General features: G+C 39.9%; 2 protein-coding genes and 1 long non-coding RNA gene across 3 annotated transcripts in view; 2 read left to right on the top strand and 1 right to left on the bottom strand.

Annotated features, from left to right (window-relative positions):
- Positions 1 to 434: 434 nt before the first annotated feature.
- On the bottom strand, positions 435 to 10,759 carry LOC113673010 (uncharacterized). The gene is made up of 9 exons (XM_027189358.2): positions 10,598 to 10,759; positions 9,339 to 9,432; positions 8,425 to 8,575; positions 7,612 to 7,695; positions 6,521 to 6,648; positions 5,562 to 5,701; positions 4,149 to 4,782; positions 3,097 to 3,264; positions 435 to 2,442 (listed from the first exon to the last, which is right to left on the bottom strand). The coding sequence occupies exons 1-9, from the start codon at positions 10,684 to 10,686 to the stop codon at positions 2,368 to 2,370; spliced, it is 1,563 nt and encodes a 520-aa protein (XP_027045159.2). The 5' UTR covers positions 10,687 to 10,759; the 3' UTR covers positions 435 to 2,367.
- A 3,014-nt stretch (positions 10,760 to 13,773) lies between these two features.
- Positions 13,774 to 15,701, top strand: LOC149046031 (uncharacterized). Its single transcript, XR_016186576.1, has 3 exons — positions 13,774 to 13,937; positions 14,427 to 14,539; positions 15,495 to 15,701. It is a non-coding gene; the product is annotated as an uncharacterized LOC149046031 (long non-coding RNA).
- A 1,637-nt stretch (positions 15,702 to 17,338) lies between these two features.
- Positions 17,339 to 18,111, top strand: part of LOC113673014 (solute carrier family 41 member 1) — a 7,602-nt gene continuing 6,829 nt past the window's right edge. The window contains exon 1 of the mRNA XM_027189361.2: positions 17,339 to 17,989. Coding sequence (XP_027045162.2) covers positions 17,462 to 17,989 — 528 coding nt within the window. The 5' untranslated portion in view covers positions 17,339 to 17,461. The remainder of the gene's footprint in view (positions 17,990 to 18,111) is intronic.

The raw sequence follows: 18,111 nt of genomic DNA, 5'->3' as shown, positions 1-18,111 counted from the left end.
TTCAATATTTTCCACCTATCCGCACTAATAGGCCGGCTTTTCGATTGAGAGTCGTAATGGCAAAACCAAAGTAATCACAACAGCCAGCCGGTAGAAAGGAAAACGTCACATAGAACCCATAAAAACTCAAAGTGAGATCAAGCAAACTACCAAAAGCGCGGGAAAACAAGAGTGATCAAAACACGATTGTTTTTGGTTTGGAATCTGAGTTGTAAAGGTGGGGCAAGTTTTCTGGACCAATCACAGAGCGAAGTTGAGCACAGTTCTATCAGCCTTGGATTCCTTTCGACGCTCAATTAAAAATCCTTCTCTTACACAATATAAATCTTATAAAACATTAATTGATAACATGGTCCCCTCCTCCACCCCAGAGCGTACGGAAAGCACTGTCTTTTGTATACATACTCCTTATCCTAATAGGCAATAGGCAGAGATCAGCCAGTCAGAAATTTATTAGGAATAAATTAATTATTTGTTTATTTACAGAACCTTTTACAATAATTTCAGCATCAATAGATAGAAGAGAAACGACATAATTATTCTTCAAATGTCAGTCAAGAAAGGTTCAAAAAGTTTTTCTCAGTTAACTTTTGCTACATGCTGTTTTTTTTTTTTAAATTCTCACTGTCCGTATGTCACGAATGAAACAAAACTACTTCATGAGCGTAGGGCAACAAATCTCAGTCCTAAGGTAAAAGTCAAGTTTCGAAATACTTTCTGGCATAACCGCCATTAACAAAGCAGTGCAGTACTGAGGCCCAGTTGTTCAGAGGCCGCATAACGCCTCCAACGGAAAAATCGCTATCCACCGAATAAATATCAACAAAACATACTGCGCTATCCACCGAATAGATATTTATCCAATGGATAGCGTTGACATCCGGGCCTGGTTCGTTTCCTAACTGTTCGTATGTATAACTTCAAGGCTGCCTGTGTTATAGTTTATCTCTTCACCCATGAGTTCTGTCGTTTGAGTTTTCGTTCGTCCTCCCTCCGTTTGAACATCTATTCGCCGAGGGTCTTCCTTCCGCCCATACGCCCGCTCGACGATTCATCTGTCTGTCTTTCCGTCAGCCAGGAAAGAAAGTGGTCGAAACTTACTTATAATCAGTTACTTAAAATTGTCCGAATTAGTGAAATTTCAATCGAGTGTCGAAAGAAATCTGGAGTTACATTGGTTTTTACTTGATTCACTCCACGATTGGCTCAAAAAACTCGCGCCATTCTCTCAACCAATCAGAGGCAAGAATATCACCAATCTCCACTTGGTCGCCCGCGTTTTCCCGCTCTTCAGGCGGTTTGCCTCTTTCGACTTTAAGTTCTCTTTGACTCTTCTGAATATTTTCGATTCTGATTCCGTTGCAATTACTTTGGTTTTGGTTTTACGATACTCATTTAAAACGCGCTCTAAGAGCGCATAAAAGTTTATCAATAACCTTAAAATATTTAGCATTTGTAAATAACTTGCATGAAGATGTTTACAAAAGATCTTGAGGTCGTAACGGCATCCTCTTGTCTTACAATGCTCTACAATAAAACAGGAGCCCATTATCGGAGCTTCCACCTTCCATACTTACCCTCTGAGTCAACCCTGCCCCGTATTTTTTTAGAAGCACCTCCCACGGGGTTTTTTGCGGGTGTTTACTTAATAACCAATCATAAGAGAGCTGTGGTCCTCTATTATTTATGTCACATGCAGGCCGCACGAAAATATTTCAATAATGTCGAAAAGCGCGGAAAATTTACCATTTTTTTTAAGGGTGCTGTGCGAATGTCAGCGAGTTTTCACGGGAAATTAAAGAACCCCCCACGTATCTCAGTTCTAAAAATAAAAAGATACGAGACAGGGTTGACTCAAGGGTACAATTGGTATGGAGGCTCCAGGTAATGGGCTCTTGAATAAAACTATAAAAACGACCATCAAATTATGTTCTTTTCCACCTTATTTGGTCCTCTAAAAATCGAAATCCATCCTGTAACGCACACAGCGGCTGCATCCTCAAGGTCTGTCACGTTGACTACGTCGAAATATTTCTCAATAACACTTTCTTCCTCGCAATTGCGTGACCACTTCATTATCACTTGGTCACGTCATCCATGTAACACAACAGTGTTTACATACATCTTAAGTTGTTTCAAATCACAGCCTTAAAATTCAAACAATCCTTTAAATATGCTGTAAGACAAAGGATTAAATGTCACTATTTTCAATTGACTGTGCGGTATTGTAAAGAGCATCAGCAGCTGCTCAAACATGGTTTCATTACAACATGGGTTGAGCTTATTCATGAACTACGTGACATTCGGGAATCTCCGAATCATGGCCTAAATTTTTTCAACTCCCCTTCACGGTTGTACTTCTTGGCCTCAAGTTTGTTTCGCTGGGGAATAGCACTCGCCGAGTAACTTTCTCACTGTTTTCCACGCATCTTGTGGATGAGTCTACATTGGAAACAAAAAAATAAAAAGAAATAGAAATTATTTTTTGGAAAACCTACAAATCAATAGCGAGTTGCGCTCAAAAAGCTCAGCTGTTACTACAGCCAATCATAGACGGGTTGATTCTATGTCAGCCAATCAAAAGCGACAAGGATTGTACGCATACAAGTTTTCCCGCCCTCGGCGACCATTGGTCGCCTAACAGCTCAACCAATCATAGCGCGGTTCCCTTTTCATCGGCCAATCAGAAACTACTAAGAACGCGCAAGGGTGCATATATACTTGTCCCCTTCACTTTCTCCCCATCATGAAATGAAAGCATTCTCCCCTTCCTAATGAGCAAACAGATCATTGATAGCTATTCAAGAGAATTTGGTTTTACGCTATAAGTCTCCTGCTCGATAATATTCTTTATTCTTACTAATGTTTGCTCGAGATCACGAAGCGAATTGATGCACAGATCGATCCGGCCAGTGAAAGGTTTCACAGCGTTCCTTTATCAGACACTTTCATCTGCCCTACTCAAGTTGCATCCATATTTCTGCACCTCGAGGCTACTCTAACCTCACTCCCCTCCCTGATCCCCTTCTCTCGCTCCACAGGGGGGTGAACACGGGAGAGTTATTCAAAGGGTAACTACTGAATCGTCAGTGGTACCTCATGAATGAAGTGTGTTGCCGATGGACTCAATGAAGGAAGAAGTGTTCCTAGGAGTACCTTCCACCCCGGTGGTGTGGTGTTACCGTCACTACCACGCATAGTCACTACCCACGGACACCACGTGCGGTGCTCTGATAACACGTGAAAAGTGTTCCTTTCGATCTCCTAGGAGTAAAAGAAGTTAGACATCGCATTTAGAAGATAAACTGTTAGCGTGAGTTGCTAGGCCTGCAACGACGAAAAGACTTCTATTGAATTCTACAACCCCACCCCTCCCCTCTCCTTCTTTTTGACCGTCATTCACATATTTCTCTCCCCAGCCTTCTGCTGCTGTAAAAACCAAAGATGGCAGCCACAACTTCCACCCACAAAACATTGAGCACTCGCTTAACAAAATCACGCCTGCTCTGCAAGGCTATGTCTCTCAATTGGACCCTTTTTTACCAGCACTTAGGATGTCATAATATAGAACTTGAAGCCTTTTGAAAGGTATCACTTACCCACCGACATAGCACATCAGATTACTAAGAAACTAAAACTGCAAGTCAAACCTATCTTGTTCTAACATATCTGACTTTCCGCATGAAAAAGAGGTACTGCTACTCTCTCCCCCCCCACCCCCCGGATGGTTTGCTACTCCACCCGACGTTATATCCCAGTATTCCATCAGGCTTCCCTGGCAGTTTACCAGTCCCCTTTCATACTACAAAGTGAAGAGAGGCACTATAAGATTAATCCTTTACACTGTTCACATCAACATGAATTTTCTCCCTACTCTTCTCCATACATTTCCTTAGATGCAGACAAAGAGAATTTTTTTAACAATCAGGAGCTTTTTTTCTAATTGGTAATCGTTTTCCATATTTTCCTATCCTCAATGTGTGATTCTGAGGTGATATTGTAAGGAAAAATTACATCAACGCGAGCCACTCTTAGGGGTCTGAGGATAAGTGTCCTTCCCAGGACCTTAACACAACAACCCAGCCAGGAATCAAACCAGGACCTTTCGCTAATTATCAACGCTGCGCGCTTGTCATCGACTCGCTCACCTGCAGCCTCCTCTTCTTCGCTCTTGGCCGGCCGTCGTTCTCTTCAGGAACACCCTCCCGGCCGTACCCCAGAAACTCCAGCTCAGATTCCACATCTTGTAGTCTCTCTGTTAAACTTTCATTTTCGACCTCCACACAGAGGGATTCAGTTGCTTCTTCCCCAGGCAGGTTGGATAATGACCGATGCAGTGGAGACTTGAGCCCCATTGGCTCTGATGTCGATTTAACAGTCAATGTATGTGAAGTCTCTGTTAATTCACAAGCTGTCTCCGTTGTGGAATCTTCGGTTGAGGATTTGTCTCCTTTTTCAAAACTATCACCCTCTTCCATGGGTTCTGTGGGATCACCTTTATCCCCCTCCGAGCTACGCTCTCCATTACCCGCTAAGCTTGTTCCCTGATTGTCGCCTTCTCCACTGATCTCTCTACTTCCAGACTCTTCCTGGTGTGTGATGTTTCTGAAACTCGTATCCTCCGCAAACATTTGTCCGGTGTCCAGATATGACGGGGCATCATGGACTTGTCCATCATCTTGCTCTGTCGCGACGTGTGTCAAAGGGAAAAAATTCCACACACCCAGCTCTCGACGACACAATGAACAAGATATGGTATTCACATCAGGATCACTGGTGATGCTATGAAGGGTAAGTAAAATAAGTTTATGTGTGGGTTAAACGATTTCATATCATTACTGACGTTAGACTAAGAGCAGTCTTTCATTATCGGCAAAGTCAAAAAGTGTCAGCGAAAAAAAAAAATTGATGTCAGTGCGCCGCGTGGAACTCTGGGAGTGATACTCATCGTGCGCCTCACTTCCATCTTTTCTTCCAGCGCACAAACATCAATTTTTTTTTCGCGCTAATTTTTTTTTTTTGTTTTTTTACTCGCACGACGGATTTTGCCGAAAAGGAAAAACTGATCGTATTCCATACTGACGTACACTTGTTTGTTAGATAAGATTTGCAATACTCAAACTTATCAGGTAGAAGCTATCATCTTGATCTAACACCGAATTCTCCAAACTAATTCACTTAGATCTTGGGAGTTAGGGGTTAAGAAAATTAAAACTGAGAGTTCTGCATTGTGCTACTCCGATGATGACTTCAGTTTAGAATGAGGAGATGCCACCTAATACCCTCAACTGAATGATTACACTTCAAGAGAGATGACATATTGTGTGCAATGCAGACCATCACCTAGCCAGCGACCAGGCTCTAAATAAAGGCGCTGCAACACGCGCGTTTCTCCGCCCGCGGGAAGATTTGAGACGAATCTCAAATTTCTCGAATCTCTGGACCCATTGCAGATCTCTCGGCCGTACGCGTTGTTCAAGCCCTCGCACTTTCCCGCGGGGCGGAGACACACCCATGCCGAGGCGCTAATTTTTGGGGGCCGCTCGCGGATTAATAACTACCTGGTCCTCCAACCACAAAGTGCTATAATACAAGATGCTTTGGAGGCTTGTTCTAAGTCCAGTTCGTTCCTTGTCCAGCTGATACATCCAGGGTCAACTAAATTCTGAAGTCCTTCTATGTGACCTGGCGTTAGACAATCCTTGGGGAACAAGAAATTACAAAAAATTATTTCACAAGAGTAAAAAAAATTAAAGAAGTAGTATGCCAAGAAAACATAAGACTTACCTACTGTGAATGTAAGAACATCATATAATGGAACAACAGATTCGTAAATGAAGATGAGAAAGATCTTTGCAGTAATAGACGCTACTTTAGGCAGTAATAAGAATAAAGCCTAATAAAAATTCAGGCTTGTACAGGAGCTGAACACATGACCTTGGTGATACTGGTGTAGTGCTCTACCAACTGAGCTAACAAGCTAACTGGGAGCTGATCAACCTGTTGGTTTGTTAGATCAGTTGGTAGAGCATGGCACCAGTATCACAGAGGTCATGGGTTCAAACTTCTGTACAGGTCTTACTGTTACAGAATTTTATATAACGATGTTATTGTGTAAGGGGTTAAATGAAATGTACTCTTACTCTAAAGGTCTAGTTGTAAATTCTCGCCTCTAGCTGCTACACATTTCCTTGTAAATTTGTTACTAGAATCTGGCGTTAAGTCAAAATAACAACTTCCACTTGATAAGTCTGAGTATTCTCATTACCTTTTGCTTATGGGGAGAAGTTACATGTTTTCAATCACAAAATGCAGTGACTGACCTACTGCTCTCCAAACAATCTGAACACAATATCCAACAAACAGGTAATGAGAGTTAATAAACTTCTCAGCCGAAGGGTGACACCTTTATATACCGGTGTTTCCAAATTCTCGTTACTAATTTCAGAGAACATGTATGACAGCTGGAAAAGAGAATAACTAATTCCATCTAGGGAATGAAAAGGTCAAGAGACATTACCATGTCCTTGATGGCTTGCTCATCAACAAGTGGGATCTCGTCAACAAGGGTAATAATGGATTTCCATCTTGCCCTGTAGTCTTCAAGCCATTGTGAATAACTGTATAATGGCAACTTTACAAATGACTCTGTTTGACAAAGAGGAATTGAATAGAATCCTGTTAACCCTCTAAACCTTAAGGGTGACCAGCATCTAGTTTCTCCTTATAATAATACTGTTGAATCAATAATTTATGATCATGAGAATAAAGGAAATGATCACCAACTACAGAAGCTCTTGATTGTAAAACAAATTCTCCTTTTCAGAACCTTACGAAATGTATCAATAATAGTATAGAGAATATACATACTGATAGTAGGGTGTAAAGTGTTAATAAAGTAAATGGTTTTAACCCATGGTGACGTTAGATTGTGTGGTCTGATTTTTTAGGAGAGGGTAGTCCTGACAGGGACTGTTATGGGTAGTAGAGACTGATGTTTCCACATCCTAGACTATGACGATAACTTTTGCTCAGATTGTCAAAATGTCAGTCACCACAACTGATAACAGTCCTTTCCAGGACTACCTTCAACAGAATAATCAGACTAAATGATCATATGGAATCCTGTTAAATTGACATGTATTCTTCACAGTAAGATGCTCATTTCATTTTTCCTAACAGCAGGTCATAAGTTGCCTGAATCAAAAGCTTACCAAAAGAGGGCTGATTTTAATTTCAACTCTGAGAAGCACATGTAGTAAATGTAAAACAGAATTCTGACACAACAAGAGATGTAAGAAATAAATGATAAATTAAATTTTGGAGAACTCGGAAAAAATCCGAGCCCCAGATGGGATTTGAACCCACGACCCTCCGTGATCTAGTCGGATGCTCTAACCACTGAGCTACTGGAGACTCTATGGTGAGCAAGGGTCAATTTATGGGTCTTGACTGGAACCGCATCACGCGGTTACACAGCCAAGTAATTAGTGCGAACTCACTAACAGCATCGCGCTGTCACATTAAAGCATAACAAGATACGAACTCACTAACAGCATCGCGCTGTCACATTAAGGCATATCAAGATGCAGCCAACTTATTATTACAAACCAGGGCAAGGATTATCCGGCCATGGACACAGCTTGGAATGACCACTAACAAGTGCTTCTCTTAGCTGCTCACAGGTCTTGGCATCTAAAGTGAAAGATTAAATTGAGTTAACAGTGAAACAATTCCATGCCATGGAGACTGCATGCTGATACATTAAACTTTCAGCTTGAATAAGTAAGAGGAGTGTATTTTGCTATTATCAGTTTGAAAGCTGACATTTAATCGTGTAAATGTAAGTCCAGATATATGAGGCTTGGATACCAAGGATATACATGTACATGTATGTCATCTCTTTAACTGAAAAAGGTATTGTCAGAACATTTGCTTTTAATCCAAGGTTGATTTTTCTGACAGTCACTGTGCACTCTCTAAAAAAAATCCTGTTTGCCATAGCACAACATTTACATTTTTGTAACTAAAGATGGTAAGTACTCAATTTAAAATATTTATTTTAACTCTCTATTTTTACCTCATGGATTGACATTAGCCATACTATGAAGTTTTTGGTATGGACTTAAAAAAATCCTCCTCACTCGCTCCAATATGATCTGTTAGACAATTATTTTACATCTTAATGTGGATTACATGCATTATCCCCTGCTTCCCCTACTACTAATACAGTATTTATATACTACTATATTTATATACTACTATATATAGTATATACTACTACTACTATACTAGGTTTGGTTTTGTCCACAAGGTCGTGCTATTGTCTCACACTCATATATCTGGAGGTGGGACAGAGGTGGAGCCACCATCAAGACCTAAATTTATTATATTTAGTCAAATATCAATATATAAAATACTCACAAATTTCAGAATCCCATGTAGTGGATATGGTAGCATCAAGACATGCCCTGCAGCTAACACACTGTAGGATATCAACTTCACTGTTTTCCCAGCCATATTGTGCACAGTGGAGGGGTGAAAGTGCAAGAGGTTTGGCAAACCATGTAAATGGCTGCACTTAGTTAAGAGGATAATAATTAAAGCAGTGTTTGGGTAACAGAGATTTAGGATCTTTGTATAAACAGATATAATGGTGATCAAAAAAGTGCAGGAGAGCAGAAACTTTAGTAAGCATGTCAGTGACTTAGGATGTGCATTCCAACCCTTCACACCCTCACATCAAAATGCATATTCTCCATTCTGTTCTCTATACATTTCCAAAGATGATGAAGGTGAGAATTTGTTTAACAATCAAGAGTTTCTTCAGTTGGTGATCATTTCATTTAATCTCATGACCTTAATGTTTGAATTCTTGCCACCCAACCTGATTATTGAGTTTCAATCTTTCAGCCATTGTTATGGTTTTTTAACTGCTTATTAAGTTCTTTAACCTTAACCCTAACCTTAAACCTTACCCTAAGCAATTACTTCTACAAAGAGGAAGAAAAAGAAGAAGCCAGCAAGCACCAAAATAATGGAATGGGAAGGTCAAAGTAGTAAGAAAACTAATACAAAAATCAACCCTCTAACTCCCAAGATTTGGTTCTTAATTCTCTCTTCTAGCTGCTACAAATGTATCTGTAAATCAGTTATGAGAATTTGGTGTTAGATCAAAATAACAACTTCTACCTGATAAGTGTGAGTATTCTCATTACCTGTTTGTTGGACAATGAATGGATATGATGAGGAGAAGTTACATGTTAATCACTGTTAAGAGTTTAAGAGTTAATAGTATGCAGTGGTGTATATCAGAAGTATATATGGTTAAAAGATACAGAGAAGGATTCCACACGATTCCAAAATGCTTCTTTACTTCTTGGCTGACTTCTACAAACTGAGTCCAAAGAGGCATCATCTTGTTCGAGAGTTCTAGAAAAAAAAGTGGTTTACTTTGTTCAACAGCTGTATTCTTAAACAAAATAAGTTCCTCTTACAGTGAAATACAAATTGGCAGTTTTAACACAAAGAGCACACTGTTTAAAATGAATAGAAAGAGTTCGTATCCTCCTCAAACTTGCAATAAAAAATAAAAACAAACATAAAAGTAAGGAACCTAACACCTTTACTCACATGATCTTATCAGTAATTCTCCTTACCATCTGCCATACAACTCTTATGAAGTTAGTATAGAGAATTTGGTATTGGATCAACTACTCATCCCCTCATTAAAAGTTTTCTTTATTGTCATAATTTTTTTTGCTTGATATTGTATTAATATTGTAAGGAGAAACTCCTTTTTTGTCACTCATGGGAGTTACAGGGTTAAGAATTGAATTTATGATACCTGCAAGGTTATCAAAGAAAATAGATTATGAAAGAGAATACAAAAGAAGACCATCGAAACGGATAATATCTGCCTGTTCTTGAGTGTCATTCACGGATGCCAACATTTCTTATCAATATTACTCGTTGTTACTCTAAGATGGAAAATGTCTACACTTGTCAAATTTTCTTTTTGTGCTCAGGTGATCACTGATTAAATCAAGATAGCTTAAAATTTTGAAACAAGAAAATTTTAATGAAAAGTCTTACAGCTGTTAATAATCGTCCATGATAGGACCAAATGTATAACCAAATGAAGTTTATATCTGTGTTCTGATGGCACACAGTGCAGTTAAGTTTTAAATTCCAGTAGAGTATCGTTATTTAAAAACAACTTGTCATGACTGTCTCAAACTTCAAACAGATCAAAATTATTTTACGATGATCGATAAAAGCTAGCTGTAAGCTGTGACGCACACCACATAATCATTGATCAAGTGTTCCACGGAAATATTTGGTTAGTGAAGGAAAATCTAAAATCCACACAAAAAAATATTTAAATCAAATAGATTTGACACGTTTCGGGAACGTTTGATCGCTACAATACGGGCAAACGACCACATCAAAGACAGCGTGTACGCATTTCAAACATTACAGTTGCATGCTGCATTCTTGGAATAACTTGATATCACTAGCGTCAGAACGTCGTTTTCTGTGCAATCCGTTCATCTCAACTAACGGAATGGCTTTTATCTTTTCTCATTATGCATACCTGGCTTTTCCGTTTTTGTCCGACGAGTGAAGAAAACTCGACAGCAAGGCACGAACCCTCCGAGGAGTTCCCTCAACAGCTGCCGCCATGTTGTTTTTTTTTTTTTCATTTACACTCGTCTCCAGTCTTTCTCCAAACCCAAATGAAACAGTGTTCCCATGGGATATCCCCGGGTTAAGATTAAGCCTTAAGATGGTGGGGCAAGATCATCCATCAATTCTTGATGAAATGTCAAGGCCATGGCCGAGGTTAAAGTCAGTTGGTTGCAGGGAATTAAACGTTTATAACGAAGATGAAAGGAAGCAAATTTGTCTGTACCCTTTTTCCCAGCTGAGCCGCTTACTGATGGATGTCTAACCCGCTTAAAAAGGATAATCCTGTTTTTCTCTGCCGCATAGTACATATTTCATCTGTTTCTATTTATTCTGTGGGATGGGGGGGCACTAAATCGTGAAAGGATGTATTTGCAGACTTTGGGAGTTAGAAACATTCGTGTATGTTAGTACCTTGGCTATACCTATGCACTGCTTCATATATTATAGCGCTGCGGCTACGCTGCAGCCACAAGCGATGAAACCCGCGAGATCTAGATTCAAACATGCGAGCGTGTGAGAGGTTGGTTAGGGGTCTGACACTGGTCTAATTTTCGTGCCAGAACCCTTGTGCACTTCTCGCGCGTTTGCGTCGCCGCTGAGTCGAGCTACTTGTGTCGGAATTACGCAGACCACGTACGAAACGCGGCACCCTTTTCTTGCAAAACAGCCTCAAGAAATCCTAACTAACAGCTGGCGCGTATACAATTTTTTGTTTTTGTTTTACTTGGGCACAAGTACAGTGGTTTTACAGACCGCTCTGTGTTGTTTTTAATCTCTTATCTCTTGTTTACATGAATGAAACAATCCCAATAATTTTATGATGGCATGTTTAGAGGATCAAAGACAGGTTTTGTTCGTTCTCATCTCCTACACCACCAAGTACTTATGACATTCCGGGCCACACTGAAATTTGTGGCTGAATCCTCATTATTCTAATCCATACGTATTTCAATTTTTACTTGAACAGAATAGCCCATGATAGTAAAGCGATTATTATTTCTTAATTTAAGACGTTTTACAAAATATCACCAAACATACGTTCAACAACTATTTAGAGCAGTCAAAGAAAATTTTCAAAGGCTTAAATTTACCCTGTTATCATTATTCCCTGTTATCATTATTGCGAAATGTTATCTGTGGGAAAGGATACATTTCCTAAACAGCCATAAGTATTCAAACGTAGGTGGCATGAGGTGTAAAAGGTTAGATAAATTTCCACTAAACACACAAGTTCAAAACTGAATTGGTCAGAGCCAATAGGAAGGGAAAACTCTCCTTACAGCATCTTTTGCTACAAACATTTAAGTTATGAAAATAAAGGAAATGACCACCCACCGAAAGAAGCCCTTGATTTTTGACAAATTCTCCTCGTCATTGCCATATAGAATGTACGGAAAATAAGCACAATGAAGTTAGGTGCAAAGGCTTAATCCTTGTTGACATAATTGCGAAATGTAAACAACGACGCCAAATAACTAAACAACGACAAGTATTGAAACAGCTTGAGGGACTAGTAACTAATATAGGGGTGAGATTTGCCAGCCAGCGCCTGCGCATAAACTAATGCAGCCCACCTACGAGTGACCAAGTGCAAGGCAGTGCGGATGTTCGCGATGGATTTCAGTAAGGCCTTTGACTCTGTGAGCCATCAACTCCTTGCTGAGAAACTTAAGAGTCTACCACTTAACCCGTATATCATAAACTGGTGGTTAGGTTTTTTGCGAGATAGAAAACAAAGAGTTATTTTCGGGAATCATGTCTGTAATTGGAAAACAGTTAACAAGGGCACAACCCAGGGTAGTGTTTCAGGACCTTATTTGTTCAATATATTTCTTAACGATCTGGAAATTAAATTAGGAAACGAGACACTTGGTTTCAAATACGCTGATGACTGTACGATTATTGCTCCGGTATATTATTATAAAGATCACTCTGTAGACTTAATAAATCAGTTTTTACAGTGGGCAAGCCAAAATAGAATGAATTCAAATTCTACTAAATGTAAAGAGCTTGTTATGTATAAAAAAGGTCACACTGCTGAGGCCTACAAAAGTATTTTTGGCATACCTCAGACTAGTACAATAACCATTCTTGGTCTCACGTTTCAGCCGAACTGCAAATTCAGTACTCACCTAAAAGAAAAGTTAGGTAAAGCTAATAAATGTTTATACGTTATCAGATGCCTCCGCAAAGAAGGATGTAGCCAAGCAGAAGTAGATGTTTTATTTAATTCCATTGTCCTACCTAATATTACTTATGCTCTATCTGTGTATGGGGCCTCTGAGTCAGAGCTAACTATAGCCCAGCAGTTTTTAGATCGTTGTTTTAAACGTAGTTACATATCTAAGAAATTAGTGATAGGTGACTTACTTAAAACGCAAGATCACAAAATTTGTCGCAAGGTTTCAACTATCCTGAGCCATCCTCTTAGAGCCTACTTCCCTGAGACCAAGATCACGAGGTATAATTTGAGAAATAAATCCCCTGTCATGCCCGCCATTCGCACAAACCGTTTTAAGAATACATTTTTTAATAGAATTGTTTTTAAGTACAATGTAGCTTTGTAAAAGTGTACTTCCTGTATTAGACTTTTGTATTTGTTTCCACGTATATACTTATCTTATTTAGATACACCTAAGCTTATTTACATCCTTTTCTTTTTAATGTAACATAAGATATGTAATTTTATCTTTTGAACAATAAAGACACAGACACACTATTAGTGCTTTATTTTTTTTTTTTTGTATAAAAAGGAAAAAAACAGGACCAGTCAGAAATGCTTGCAAATATTACTTTCACAGCAGCCCATCATATTCAGACACATAAAAAAGTTTAACCCCTTCGGATTCCTAAAATGACCGTCCCCTGAAGGGTAAAATATGATATTCCAAATAAAACAGATATATTCAAAACTATTTGGCACAAGAAACAAGAGATAACGCTATTCAAGATGAACGTTTTTCAAAGGCTAATTTACTTTGACCCGTGTTATCTTTAAAGATGGCGAAATGTTATTGATAAGAGAGGAAACATTCACTAAACACCTGTAACTATTCAAACATTTGTACTTAAAAGGTAAAGATTACCAACAATGTTTGGAAAAGTTAAGATTAAATTGGAGCCCCGCAACTCAAGCGTTCAGTTCAGGTAGAGATCGAGAGCGGTGCATCACAGCCATGGCAAGTAAGGGTTTTTTGTTGCTACTATTGGTCTCCGCTATGGTTTCAGCGAGCATGGCTGCTCCGGTAGGTATGAAATCTGTATAGTAATTCTGGCGTTGCATTTGCATACATTTTAGAGCGCTGCTGATAAAATACCTACGGTGAGGTCAGTTCCTCGCCGCATATAAGTTATTAACTGTGGAAACCAAAAGTCTAGTGGGCCAAAAAACACCAACATGCCGATCGGAGTTTCCAGGGGGCTAATGAAGCTGCCCTTGAAACAACTTTATAGAGGAAAGAATCCGAAATTTAGCGCAGAATTTTAAGGTTGATCCGTAATCCACCGCATCTCTGAAATCCTAAAATCCGCTCAAATGTTTCGGGAAAAATTCCAAGCCAGCGAGTTTTTCGATGGCCAAATCTGCCAATTTACGTTTGCAATCATTTATGTTTGCTATCATGTTTGCACTCTCTTTTGAAAAAAAATTCAAGTGCAGATTATATTTCGGAAGTATGACTTTAAGAACTAAACGCAATCATATCACTTCACAAGTATATTTCCCTTCCTTCCAGGACAAAGGTCATGTCTGTTTGGGGGCCTACCACCCATGTAATCGTCTGCGCCAACAGCCAGGCCAACCTACAAGATGCTGCAGTGGACTTTGCGATTGCCTCGATCTCGGGCGGTAAACAAGTTTTGAATTGTCTTATTTATTTTTACTCAGCCGAAACCTCTAATAGAGCGCGTTTTTAGCTGAGGACACAGACGGGACGTAGGAATGGTTGGGTAGATTCAGTTTGAACACGAAGCGTGCGACCCCGATCCACGTGTGCTCCTCGCGTCCCCCACGCGTGTTTGTCTGTCTTTTTTTTTTTTTTTTTTTCACTCAGCCGAAACCGCTGATAGAGCGCGTATTTAGCTGAGGAAACAAAGGGGGGGGGGGGGGTAGGAGTGGTTAGGTAGATTCAGTTTGAGTATCACCGAGGAAGGGCGAGTATTTTGGTTGTATCACAATAAAATTTACCTGATACCCTTATAGGGCTTCTCGGTATTCCATCGGCAGCAAATTTTCTAGCGTCCCCCTCTATAACCGACCACCCCTCTCCCCCTGACGACAAATAATGATTGATCCCCAAGGGTTTCTCCTTAGTTACCAAAGATTTTTGCTCTTGTTAACCCTGCTTTTCTGTGTGCTCGTCGCTACCAAATGGTTGCTTGGAAAAGGCTACTGTCTCCCTTGTGCACGATCGTTGGGGGGGGGGGGAGGGGGGTGGACTCAAGGAGAGAAATTAGACGGTAAGGTTTCATTCAAGCAGTCGTTCTCCCGCACCCGCTCGCTCATTCCTCAATCGAAAGATTGGATAGGACACCCTTATGATCAATCAACTGATCCTCGCGTGTATGATGTGGTTTAAAAACCTTAGGAAGACGTGCGCGTGCGTTCTCAGAGTAGCTGCTTCACTACCTCGTACCCAAACTCCTTCTGCTGAGTTGTGCAAGGGAGGAAGAAGGGAAGACGACTTAAATTTTTCGTCACCAGTCGCTCACATAATTTGTCCTCGTTCGTCCTCGTTTTCGATCCATTTCGTTCTAGCTCATTTCAAGCGTCCTAATTGGAATTATAAACATTTGTTTTGCAGTAGTTGCTTATGTAAGTAGCATGTACAACTATAAAGCTGGACACAACGACTGAAGATGAAAAAAGGACAAGAACACGGCCGTCAGCTTGAGCAAGAGTTTTCATAGCCCTCAGAATTTGATTTGTCATACTGGGACTTTAGACTGGGAAAACATCAATGTCATTTAGTTTTTAAAAAGCTGTGCATTAAAAGAAATTTAAATGAAAAGATGCGTCATTTATTAGTTCAATCCGCCCTAACTACCTAAACGTATTAAGTGATAAAGGTTTTTTCCAAGGAAGACCTAAGCTCAATACATAATAGTCGGTCGCCAAGGGTTTTCTCCGCCCTGGCTCTGATGCGCACTGGCGCACAAATCGTCAGCGGTAGTATATAAAGGGGGTAAGTAAAGTTTCTAAAGAAAGTGTGGTGTTGCATCGGTGGGAGAGTAAGGCAGGTAATTTAGTAGAAAAGGTTGCGGTTATTCATCGTGGTGAACAGCAATGAAAGCTACGTTCTTCGTTTGTCTCACGATATAGTCACGTGTGATGTAGATCGCGACGTTTCGACTGCATACTGCTAGTCTTCTTCAGGCGATGAGCTCGACTGGTTATGTGTGATCTTATAAAGTATGATGCTCTGCTGTGATTCTTTGATTTCCTGCGAAAACATGCTGACGTTCGCATAGCACCCCAAAAAAACTGACGGCCAAAGGCGAAGGCTTTCCTTCTCTGCATGTAACGTAAACAATAGAGGACCACAGCTCTCTTATGATTGGCTACTATGTAAACACCCGCGAAAAACCCCGTGGGAGATGCTTCTAAAAATAAAAAGATACGGGACAGGGTTGACTCAGAGGGTAAGTATGGAAGATGGAAGCTCCAGGTAATGGGCTCCTGGTACAAGCTAGCTCTACCCACGGGGTACTTGAGTAAATTTTTGCTGAGTTTGTGCCGCTGGCCTCTCAGAACTCCTACCCTATAATAGTCTATTCCTTGGTCAATGAAAGACCCTATATTAGTCTTCTTTGGTAATACGATAACAACTTTTTAACCGCGAGTCCGCATATTTTTAAATCTTTACTTACTAGAATTTTCTTACCCCCAAAATATGGAAAATATGCGACCCCATTTTAGTAACTTCATTGAAAATACAAGGCCATCATAGTCAATCCAGAAGTGGAAATGCGACCTCATCCAGTCTTACTGAGACACGTTTCCATTAGCCTATCACTAGCAACCCCTCCCTACTCCCCCGAGGGCCCGACCTTATTCAGTCCATAGGTACAAATTAAATTATTGTTCCGAGAGATCATACGCTACCGCTGGTAATTTAGTGTTAACAACTGAATTGAAAACGTAAATTGGCCACCGTAAAGGCTAAAAAAGCTGACGTTTCGAGCGTTTCAGTCTTCTATTGTTTATGTCACGTGCAGAGAAGGAAAGCCTTTCGTCTTTGGCCGTCATTTTTTTCGGGGCCGGCTATGCGAACGTCAGCGTGTTTTGGCAGGAAATTAAAGAACCCCCCCACATATCTCAGTTCTAAAAATAAAAAGATACAACTGGCATGGAGGCTCCGGGTGATGGGTTCCTGCTTATACCATTCTTCCCTGAGATTATTTTTCGTTATTCTGATGCTAAAATTGAGGGAAAACTCGACAGAAATGGTCAGTTCAATCCATCTTTGAATTTTTTGGCTTGTTTAGTTTTATTTTCCTGAATCTCGCCTTATCTCTCAAATAGAACTGGTATTTGAATTAGTCACTTTATTTTTAAGGGAACTGGAGAAGGGTCTTGTACAAGATTTCTTTCAAGGGTAGTGTTCGGTAATTTAAAAAAAAAAAATTCAGGCTGGGTTACTAAGGCAAACACACGTCGAAGCCCCCTTACAGAGATCAGAGACGATCATCATGGGTTAAAAATGTCTGTACTTTGAATTTGTTAATTACGATCCTCGAATAATATCGATTACGGATCTTCCAGACACTTATGAATTCACTATCTGTAACTGGCCTCTTCCAATATTGTGTTAATTTAGAGATTGCAACCAAAGAAACGTCCGTTAGGAAAAGAGTAAAGTCGAAATTTTTATCCAAAGGTGACGACGTCGGCAAACAGACTACAGGAATGGTTCCGAAAATCGCCGTCGTTTCGTACGACGAAGAGGATTTGAGCGATCGTGAAAATGGAGAGTCACATCACTTGTTGAACGAATGGACCGAAAGCAGGGAAGATGAGTCATTCGAAAATAAACATTTTGGCAAACGGAATGGTGATATTTCAAATTTATCGTCATCGCACGAACATTTGAATGGAGATATTTCTCACGAAAATTCCGATCAACGGATTCCGTTGTTGCAAGAAGAAGGAATAGATGAATTTAAAACCGATATAGTGGGATCTAGTGATACAAATGTAGAGGAAGGATCTTTCACCATTGGACTTCAAGTCTTTTTTCCTTTTCTGATCGCGGGATTTGGAACTGTTTCAGCTGGAATACTACTCGATGTTGTTCAGGTAAGGTATTATTCCGTTTCTTCGACAACAATGATAATAATGACTTTTTTTTCACTAATTGAGTGAATTTGGTTAAACGGAATAAGGTGGCTAATTATTTTTGAAAGGTAATAGGTAGAAAC

Source organism: Pocillopora damicornis, chromosome 5 (genome assembly GCF_964200805.1).
Source record: "Pocillopora damicornis chromosome 5, jaPocDami1.2, whole genome shotgun sequence".
Taxonomy (NCBI): domain Eukaryota; kingdom Metazoa; phylum Cnidaria; class Anthozoa; order Scleractinia; family Pocilloporidae; genus Pocillopora; species Pocillopora damicornis.
Note: the sequence above shows the minus strand (reverse complement) of the source record. Positions and strands in the feature narration are given on the sequence as shown.